The sequence below is a fragment of the Cryptomeria japonica genome, chromosome 1, assembly GCF_030272615.1.
Source record: "Cryptomeria japonica chromosome 1, Sugi_1.0, whole genome shotgun sequence".
In the NCBI taxonomy this organism is placed as follows: domain Eukaryota; kingdom Viridiplantae; phylum Streptophyta; class Pinopsida; order Cupressales; family Cupressaceae; genus Cryptomeria; species Cryptomeria japonica.
In genome coordinates this window covers 302,586,724-302,597,872 of record NC_081405.1, presented here as the reverse complement: position 1 = coordinate 302,597,872, position 11,149 = coordinate 302,586,724, and the positions used below count along the sequence as shown (strand labels likewise).

Genomic DNA, 11,149 nt, shown 5'->3' with positions numbered 1-11,149 from the left:
GTCAGTGGTGGGGAGAGCACCAGCGGTAGGGAGGGCGTTGGCGAGGCGGGCGCTGGTGGGGCCGACGGTGGGGAGAACATCAGCGACGGGGAGGGCACCGACAGGGGCTGGAGGGGGACGATGGGGGCCAAAGGGCAGGTGCTGGCGGGGCTTGCGCTAACAAGGCCAGTGGCTGTAGCAGAGCCAGGGGGCCCCATGGTACCCTACGTACCGCAGGGTAAACCCCCCAAAACAATTTTGATTTTTGATTTTTCAAAAAGACTTTTGCCATATTTGTGATTTTTTTTTTGATTTTGAATTTTTTTTTCAAACAAAAAATCATTTGGCCTGCATGTCGGAAAAAGGCATTTTTTATATTTTTTGAATTTTTTCTCGAACTACGTGCCAGGGCCGTATGTCCTAGTACTGGGGAAAAAATACTCCCAGAGGCTCAGGAGCCAAAAATGGGCAAGTTTTATATGACAATAGGGGTTTTTGGGCCTTCTAAGCATGATGTTGAGGTCCATTTAGGTTCAAAGTGCTAAAAAAGGCCTATCCCTAGGTGCATAAAAAACTTCTGAAAAAACCCCAGATTTGCTTCCAATGCAAAAAATCTCAAAACAAGAACAGATAGCTGCAGATCTGAAGCTCTGATACCATGTGAAAGTTGAGAAATACAACACCACAGAAGCCCAAATGATCTCTGCAAGCTGAATAAACTTGTTACAAGGAGAAGCAAGGAAGCAATAACAAAAAAACAAATACACAGAAAATATGCTCAAAAAGATGAGAGCTCAATATTCACAAAATGTGTAATGTGATAATCCATCAATACAATGAAAATAATTAACCTCTAATTGGTCAAGAAACCCTAAAAAGGAAAACCTAGGCTTGCACATAATAATTAATAAAAGAATTAATTATTATGCACCTAAAGTTAGCTTAAGTGTAAAAGAGATAAAGGGAACTTAAATAATTAAACAAATGTTATTTAATTAATCAAGTAAAGACCCAATTACTCTAACAATCCAAACAAATTTAAATATGTTACAAGATTTTTTCAAAGGATATACCCAAATGTAACTCCTCTTAAATAAATATGGAACCATCCATCCAAATCTCTTCCATGATCCCCTACCTTCTCACAATGAAAGCAGCCATGTCAAGCACATCCCTAATCCATAAACGTGTCATCTTGGTTCCACCACCTTTTTCTAATCCAATCTTCTTTCCTTCAAGAAACAACCAACACCAATTCCTACCTATATTAAAATGTATTTGCATCTTATTTTTGTAGCAACATGTATCCCATTGTCAATTAAACTTTTCAATACATGCATTATCAAGGAATTGGGCTAGGAATTAATAAAAAATGTATCGTAGAATCCTTACAAATAAAATAAAATCTAAAATTTTAGATTCTTTGCTATATATTGGATTGAAAATATTGGTAACATCTACACACATCTTATAGGAACATTTTTCAACAACTAAATACTTCCTCTCATTACTCCTATCAATAGGTTTTTACCACCAATCCTTCATTGACCTTTTTACCCCCAACACCCCCACCACGTATCATTTCATTGATACCACTTTCCTTATCCCCAACCTTATCCATACACCACCTATAATCCCTAATCTTGACCAATAATTACTAACATCATTGTACATGTTCTAAAATAATGAAGTCATTACCAAATTCATGGGATGTTAAGATAATATCTCCCCATGGGACAATACCATTATCTTTAATAGTGATTTGAATGCAAAAACATGTGGAGTAAAGCATGCAACAAAATACAAGTATTATCATGTCATAATTCATCAACATATAAGAATAAGTTATATCCAGATCCAAAATTGAAAAAGTAAAAAGGAAACAAAGGTCCCAAAATGAAAAAGTAGCACAAGGAAAAAGTGGGTTCCCAAATGAATAGAAGAAATGCATCCAAAAGGGCCATCTAAATATGCATTCAAATATACATCTCCAAATGCACATTCTATCCCTGAATCTAAAAATCTATGTCCCCATCATGATGGTAAAACCCTCCAAGCTAATTCTAATCATCCCCATACCAAAAAATATAATTCAATTTTGGGACCTAATATCCCAACATCTACAATCCAAAACCCTTGTCTAAATCTTAAAATCCTAAATCTTTTACACCCAAATTCATGTATCTTAATCCAACACTTCAATGCCCATCATGGAATGTGCATTTATTGTTCTTGGTTCCCTTAGTCCTATGATATTTTCTCTTTCCTTTACTATTCCATCAATCCATCCACCCATCATTAAATCCCTATTCATTATCTAATATCACATCCCCTTAATCCCATATTTTCCAAATTATATCCATCTTTTAGTTCCTATATCCATTCCATTCACCTTAGTAGCTTCTTCTACCATCAAATCTACTGTGGTACCTCATTTAGACTTTAAAAAATCTAACATAACAATCAACAAGGCTTCTATCAACATTTATGAGCACAACAACAATCAACATGGTCTATTTAAAGTAGATATCTAGCAAGGAAAACTATTGCCATCAAATAGATGCTTGAGTCCACATATGCATCCCTATCCCTCATCTAACTTTTTATATGCATATCATACAACCACCTTATCTATCCCATCCAAAAAATTAAAAAAGTCAAGATTTGAAAAATTAAAATAAAATGTAAACAAAAATACATTATCCAATGGTGAAAATCGTTCCTATGACACCTTAGACAAGTACCATGATGAAAACATGGAAAATATGAACCGCGTGTATATCTTGCATACCCTAAACTTGGAGACAAGTTTCTTTAATCCTATTTACCATCCACTCTATGCATGCATCCACCTCATTGTATTCCATCAATCCACTCTTTCCACTTTCAACCTTGATTAGGATAGGCATATTGTCAAAACCCGTTTTTGATAATACACACCTTACTTTCTCTCTAATTAATCCACTCCCATTGCTCTATTTTTTATTTTTTGTACAACATTGAGCCATTAAGTTATACTCTCCATCACGAAAACCCTACCCTACCATCTCACATGAATATTAGTAATTTTACTACACTAGTTTTAGTGTACTTTTTTCTCCATGGTGTAGCTTGGCCTTTCTTTGTGTTTAAACAACACAAATATCTATCACTAGCTTGTTCTATAGCAATCTGAGTCATTTTATAGTCATGGATTTGGACTTTCAAGTTTTAAAATTTAAAAGTTAAATTACACATAATTGATTAACCTTTTCACTACTTGTTGTGAGATGACCTAGCACACATTTGTATGTTATGATGTTGTATTTAAAAACATTCATTCAGTCATTTGAAACGAATTAAAAAAAATTCATAGGTCCATTACACACTTTCTTGTTTTCTTCAATCCTTGTTCCAAAGCCATCAATTTCGTCCATCTAGGGGTCTAGTTTAAGAGAATATGAGGCTCATGGTTCAACCTATTCTCCAAAGGTATTTCCAAACATCACTTGTTTCTTACTAGATTCATATATCAAAAGATCAAGGTGAGTGAATTCAAATAGTTCAATCTTGCAAATTATAGTTTAGATTCACATATCAAATTATTTTCACACTCACAAAGATCAATTCTACACACAAATCTAAACTAGAGTAAAACATAGCCAATTTATCAATTGTGAAACACTTGTTTAGACAAGTCTTGAAATCCCAACATTATGATGACCTAATTCTAACATATTCAATATCATTTTTGCCATCTTAAAAATTTAACTAAATTTTATATTTAAATTTCACATTTGATTTTAACTCATTTATTATTATTTATATAATTGATAGTATTACTTTTCAATAATTTATGTGAAACGTGTTTGTTCCCCTAAACACCCTAATCACACAATCCAAACAATGTAATACGGACAGAAATAAAATCGAGTTGCATTGCAACACGGCATGAGACAACTTACATCGAGGAAGATACACATATCTATAATTAAATTCTTTAGTTACTCGATTTGGACAAAAGGGCCTCTTAAAACCACATGTTGTAAGGGTAAATATGCTAAATAAGAAAATGAAAGGTTTCCAAAGGGTACATAACTTTTTAAGTCTCACACATTTCTTTTTTTTATTAATATATTCCTATCTTGTCCTCTCTTCACATTGGGCGGCAATTTAATTTATTCATGAACTTTTCTGAAAAATAGCAAATGCAATGTATCTTCCTCAACTACTTCACAATCAAGAGATTAATTAATAATGTACATACAATTTTTTTTTAAGGGTTTTTGGTTTTAGTATTGTTATCCATTCATTTTAAACATTGTTTAATTATTTATAATATCTTATGTATTTGAGATATAATTTTCACCAATAAATCCATTCCATATTTTACACAAACATTTTCTATTAGCAATATAAAGAAATTTAAGATCATCTGTCATCTTCTAACATGAAAACTAGAGCACTCATTAACCTTATCTTATAGCAATTATATCTAAATAAGGTTGTAAAACTATTAGTATTAAAAAATTGTGTATGGGCAAGTGGAGAATCTTTCTCCTTTGGCCAGGAGGTAGTTGGACTAAAGTTTCTTGCTTACATCATTCCTATCAAGAAGTCACATTGCTTGATTAGACTACCAAGCAACTACCATTTATGGGCAGTTAGTTTGTGATATGCAAATCGGTAATTGTTTAAAGTCAGTTGAAATAATTGTGTTAAATCTTTTTTTTTAGTTTTGGATTTATAGTTTGTTTATTCAGTAAATTTATTATAGTTTTGATTGTGTTTTATTATCAACTATATTAGATTTGGAATAATGCAATTGTTTCTATTATCAATGTTTAGGATCATATTTTTTGATCCATCTATCATCAGCATGATAATAGAGAGTCAATACAATTGTTTCTGTCATCAACATTTCAGATCACAGTCCGTGATCAATCCATCATCAGGATGATAATAAAGAGCTCAAGAAGAAAATAAATCAAATTTGGTTGATTTCTAAGTTCAAGTGATCACTAATTTGTTCTTTAAAATACTTCAATTAAATATCAAAGATCTTATATTTAAAAACCAATTTTATAAGCCTATAAGCTTGAAACACCACATTGTAAATCAGATATTAATCTAAACATTTTTGGACTTTTAGATATAACCACATTGAGAAGGGCAGACCAAGAGCAGAACCTATTCTAAGAACAAAGCAGACATTGTGAACAAGTTTGTAACAGTCTTCACAGTGCTGATTAATTTAAGGCAGGCATACTTTATTTCACTCAAATAAGTTGTTGGATAAAATATTTGCTTCTCCGTAAATTGTGTTCATTCCATTATTATGGTCTTGACTTTAAGCCTATGCTTATTTAATTTACCCTGCAGTGTAGAGGATTAGTGGGTTGCGTGTAAATTGGAAAGAAGTCCAATTGACTCAATTTGGATCTTGTTGAATACAGTTGCTGTTCCAATTATCTATTTATTGCATGCTACATCCTCCATCTTTGCAAGGCAGCTTTCTCTGCATTCTAGTGTCTCTCATATATTCTAGTCCATTTCACCATGATGCTTATCAGTAGAATTATGTTTTCAGTTGCATTTCTATCTGTGTTTCTTCTGATATGCAAGGAGGTATCAGGAGTATCACATCCTTCACAGTATAGTACTGTGAAATTCAATGAGGGTTTCAACAATCTTTGGGGTCCTCAGCATGAAACAGTGTCACAGGACCAATCTCAGATTACTATCTGGCTTGACAGGCAGTCAGGTAACCATTTGATTGTTTTAAGATCTTTATGCTTCCTTCAATGCTTTCACATTTTGCAACTGTTGATTGATATTGCAACAAAAAATGATCTTTGATTGAATGCAGGAAGTGGGTTCAAGTCTTTAAGGGCATACAAGTCAGGCTACTTTAGTGCAGCCATTAAACTGCAGCCTGGGTACACTGCAGGAACTAACACTGCATTCTATGTAATCTTTTTCATGTTACCTCATTTTTCTTGCCTTTTTCCTTTTGTTCTCGAGAGTTGGAGATAATTTGTAAATTTTTACTTATCTCAGTGATGCTCTGTTCTTCTGCTTGATAGTTTTGTTAAACTGCATATCAGTTTAGTTAAAAGGGAATTGCTTGTTTCCAGTTTCTTTTCTTCTCTTGGATTTTGATGGCACCAAGTGCAGAACAGAGGATATCATGCATGAATGTAGATTTATATAACTTCTTGTTTTATGCACTTCCAAGTATAGCAGCAGGGGAAGAACAAAGGATAGAACAGAGGATAGCATGCATGAATGTAGATTTATATAACTTCTTGTTTTATGCACTTCAAGTATAGCAGCAGGGGAAGGTCAGATAGAAGATACTGATATAGATTACTGATATATAGCATCTCTTCTCATGTTTTAACAATGCAGAAAACTAATAAGGCAGGATAGAGAAGAGAATTGTGTTTAGCAGTAGGAACAAATTTAAATTAATAGTTAATGACATCACTTATCGAGATATGTATTTCTCTGCAGCTGCAAGTTTGTTTCAGAGATGGCTCTGCATCATGCATTTCTGTCTCAGATCTACAACTTAGAATGCAAACTTATTCAGATTTAGGCCGTAAATGTTGTGGAATGCCTATAAAGAAATGATCTGGCTTTTTGGCTCTGTAAATTTTCCATGGACCAGGTTAGCTAGGAATCGAACATAACACCTACCACAAAGCTTCTTGCTGTTCAAAGAATAGAGTTTTAGACTTGCTAGGAATCAAACTTTACATCTTCCAGTGAACTTCTTTGCCCTTGATTGTTCAATATTCTGTGGACCAGATTAGCTTAAAGTCCTACATAGCACCACTAAGCTTTTTGCTGTTTGAAGTATGAATTCTTCCTCCCAATCATGACTAAATGGTTCGAGACCTGCTAGAAATCAAACGTAGCACCTTCCACTAAGCTTCTTTTCTTCTCACAGTGACTAAATCAAACTTGATAGGAACCCAACTCAACCCCTACCTGTAAGTTCCAAGTAATTCAAAGTTTTGATTTTTCCTGAACAATGAGGAAATGATCTTTGACTTCTAGGAGTCGATCTTAGAACCTATCACGAAGCTTCTTGTCATCTGATTGTTCAGAGTGTGGATCTTTCTCACAACAATGAGGAAATGGTCTTTAGACTTAGTCCACTGTCTCGTGGTTGGTCAAGAAAACCGAACTTTATATATTGAAGTAGTAGTGCCTAACAAAAGATTTGAAAGACATCCATTAGCCATTTCAGGAAAAAACAATCAACTTCCTGTAGCTAGAAAACACAAAACCCCATTTGGCCAGTGTTTTGACTCTTCTGCAATCTTGGCCAGACCCTAGTAGAAGGCTCTGCGATCAAAAGTAAAGAATTACATGCATTTTTAGGTGCACTGGTAATGTGCCTATATGCATTTACTGCTAAAGTAAAGCAGACCCTCAAAAATCTAGATTCTTTACAACTTCTGCTGACTGCATTCAGTTGCAGAAAGATCCAAATCAAAACCAAATTTTAGATAGAGTTTAGCCTTATATTCTCAAACCATCCTGATGATGAATCACAGAAAACAACTAGATGATGCTAAAGTTTAGATCAGATACCACAATAAATGTTTGGCCTACACAGTACTAACATCCGACGTCATAGTTAAGCAGTCAACATGCAGGCAGAATTATGGGGTGGTTAAACATCGAGAGTATCGATTCACATGCAATCAGTCCGTACAGTCATGCTGCCCACCAGATCGGATAGTTTGACCACTGTGATATGATGCCTAGTTAAGCGGAGCATTGATGAGCATCAAATTTCAACGACCAAACATGAGTTTTGCATCGACCTTTTACACGTAAATTCAGATGAACGTGGCCGACAAAGTAAGAGAAGTTTGGCATATATCTATTTGTTTTGGTATCTTATGGCAGGTATTGATTGTACATCAGCCAAATGCTCTAATGACTTATCGCCCACTTGAAAGGAAAGCCTGTCATTTCTGGCCTTGGAATAATTATGAACAAACATGCGTCATACCCATCTCCCACAATTGTGATTTAAAGCCCAATTCTGTGCTCTCTGCAACGATCCCTGGCATCTGATAAGGTTCAGATATCAGAAATTATATCATACTATTAGGGGCTCAATTCAATGGAGATTCTATTTTATTTTTAGCTATTTTTCAATTTGATTATGTGTTTTTTCTTTGTATTAATGTTTTGGATCACACTTTGTTATCAATCATTAAGAGTTAGAAAGTGTCAGAGATGTTTATTAATGTTTCTATTAGTTTAAAATGATCTTGTATAATATAAGATTTTAAACAAATTGTCTAATTTCATGAATTATAGAACTATTTTGTTTTTAAGATTTCAAAACTTTAGAATCAATATTTATTTGCTTATTTATCTAAATATAATTATTTTACTTCAGTTAATATCTTATCAGTTTTTTTTTTGTTTCTGTTTATTTTTATATCAACAAAATCTTTTTAGAAGAAAAGCCTATCAACAAACTTTATAAATAGTAAGGTTAGGGTTATAGTTGATGATAGGGTTACCACAATTATAACATTGTTTCTATAATTAGGTTTGGTAGTGATTGTTAGTGCTACAAATGATGAATATAAAGTTATAGATAGAGATGTCTTTGATTGAAGGGAAGCCTATAAATGTATTTCTAATTAGATTAGTAGTTGCATGATTTCAACCTATATATATATATAATACTAATATAAAAATAGATATCTATAAAAAAAATATATTATTATTTGAGTAGATGTGTGACATTAATCATGCTACAATAACTAGTCTTTGTTTAGGTGTTCTTTTTATTATTTAATTGGTGCTTTTCAAATCTTTTTGTTCTTTAAGATTTTACCACTAAAACTTTAATTGTTATTATATGTCTTCTTTTCAACTTCTTTCAAAAATGTCTTTATTAAAAAACTATATAGTTCATGATGAGAGTATGATCCAAATCATTGATAAAGTAATTTGTGATTATTGTTTTTTTGGCGCAATCTAGTACACTAGTTTAATAATCATATATTTAAGGTAGAATTTTATTTTTTTGTTACTTTTAACTTTCTAAAATACTTTATTAGTTCAAATATTCTATTTATTTGAATGTGTTTGAGCTGATTTATGTGTATATAATTATTGTTTATATTGTTTCCAGTTGTCAAACAACCAAGTTCATCCAGATGGACACGATGAGGTAGACATAGAATTTTTGGGAACTATACCAGGTAGACCATACACTCTTCAAACCAATATATATGTAAATTCGGGCAATGGTGGAAATGGAAGAATTGTCACAGGGAGGGAGCAACAAATTCACTTGTGGTTTGATCCCACTCAAGATTTTCATCGCTATAGTATTCTTTGGACTCCATCTCGCATTGTGTGAGTACTATTCACCATATTATTTTTTAAGATTTTTATAATGTGTAGTAATTAGTGCTATAAATATTAAAGACTAGATGCCATAATTGTCTAGAATGGGTCAATAGTCCAAATAACTATCTATTTGATATCTTATCAAAATGGTGATGAGTCATATGGATTGAGTTAAATTTCCACAAATTAGATATAGACACACAAGAAGTTAAACAAATTATAATGAAAAATTGAAATATGAAAAGTGCCACTCAACGTTAAGGTGCATAACTATTGATACGTGTAATTTTGTTTTAATGAAACATTTTTTTGTTGCAGATTTTTGGTGGATAACACCCCCATAAGAAAGTATATAAGAACTAGTTCCTCCACCTTCCCAGCTAGACCCATGTGGGTGTATGGATCAATATGGGATGCCTCCTCTTGGGCTACAGAGAATGGAAAATACAAGGTGGACTATAGATATGAGCCTTTTGTTGCAAAGTATAAAGATTTTGTTCTCATTGATTGTTCCGACAACAAGGCGAGTGCATGCTATGGAAGAGGATGAGACCCATGAATTTATGAGCATAATTATGTCTTACTGGTAGTAACTATTATAATCATGCACATCACCATGTGTACTATAATGTGTCCATATAAGAAAGAATTATTAGCTCATATGTTGGAAACTATGTAAATGTAATATTCTTGCTAGTTAGGAATACCAACATGATATTAGCTTCAATCTGAGGAAGGAGAGAGAAGTTTCTGTTTGATGCTCCTCCCTTCCTTTGACTTTCTAAGGTATATGATTTGAGATTTTATAATTTTCTTTGTTACTAACCTCCGCAACCTTGTTGGTTGATGCGAGGATGACAAGTAGTAGTCATGTGTCAAAAGAATGGTGTTATCAACCTCTAAATAAAATAAGATTACATAAAACTTATTTGTAATCATTTCTCAATTCTTATGGATGATCTTGCAAATGTGGTGGGTTAGTTGTTGAATGAAATTATATCATTAAAATTTATCGTCACAAATCTTCTTGAAATTCAATAATTATTATGCTTACAAGACAAAGGGGTCTCTAGTAGCAAAGTATCTTTGTGGACTACCATGCAATGAATATGTAATCTCTAGTGTAATTTGAAGGAAAAAATTGTTATTTTGCATCTTCTTATGGACAATTTTATATATGTGTTGGATTAATTGTTGGACATCTAGACTCTCTCGGTTTTGCAATTGTTGTTTTTCTTTGTCCTGGGCTTGATCATTTTATTTCTTTAGTTCCCTTTTCTTTGCAGCTCCTTTTTGGATTGCTATTATTTTCTTTCATTTGTAATCTAACTTTGTTCAATACAAAAATTGTTGAATGAAATATATAATTAAATATTTATTGTGACAAAGATTTTTGAATTTTAATCAAGTTCTTATTCTCACAAAATAAGGTCCACCTCAAGTGACAAAGTATCTTTTTAGACTCCCTTATAAAGGATATGAATTTTGTAATATAATTTGAAGGAGAAAATTATTATTTGACATTTCCTTATACGGAAGTGTTATTTCTTGCAACTTCTTAAGTGTTTAGTTAATAAAAAAGATCTTATTGTGATTATTACATAACATTTTATCATAAAAAATTTGTAACAAAATTAAGCATCAAGCATTTTTCAACCTTTCAACTACTTATATTATGATCACATTTATAAGATTCTAATATTACCTAATTTTTTTTTAAGATGAAATATTATTCTCATTTATTACATCATATAGAAATATAATCCTCACTAAGTATATAAAATTATCTTTTAAT

General features: G+C 32.6%; 1 protein-coding gene across 1 annotated transcript; it reads left to right on the top strand.

Moving 5' to 3' along the window:
• Nucleotides 1-5,340: 5,340 nt before the first annotated feature.
• On the top strand, nt 5,341-10,300 carry LOC131026892 (probable xyloglucan endotransglucosylase/hydrolase protein 32). The gene is made up of 4 exons (XM_057956895.2): nt 5,341-5,722; nt 5,828-5,928; nt 9,134-9,360; nt 9,673-10,300. Exons 1-4 carry the CDS (start codon nt 5,518-5,520, stop codon nt 9,902-9,904), a joined length of 765 nt encoding a protein of 254 aa, XP_057812878.1. The 5' UTR covers nt 5,341-5,517; the 3' UTR covers nt 9,905-10,300.
• Nucleotides 10,301-11,149: the final 849 nt, after the last annotated feature.

What these genes read in the sequence shown, in the direction of transcription:
- LOC131026892 (XM_057956895.2), top strand. Translation starts at nt 5,518, where the DNA reads ATGATGCTTATCAGTAGAATTATGTTTTCAGTTGCATTTCTATCTGTG. An exon ending in CTGGCTTGACAGGCAGTCAG is followed by an intron (nt 5,723 to 5,827) that starts GTAACCATTTGA and finishes GATTGAATGCAG; the next exon opens with GAAGTGGGTTCAAGTCTTTA. An exon ending in GAACTAACACTGCATTCTAT is followed by an intron (nt 5,929 to 9,133) that starts GTAATCTTTTTC and finishes TATTGTTTCCAG; the next exon opens with TTGTCAAACAACCAAGTTCA.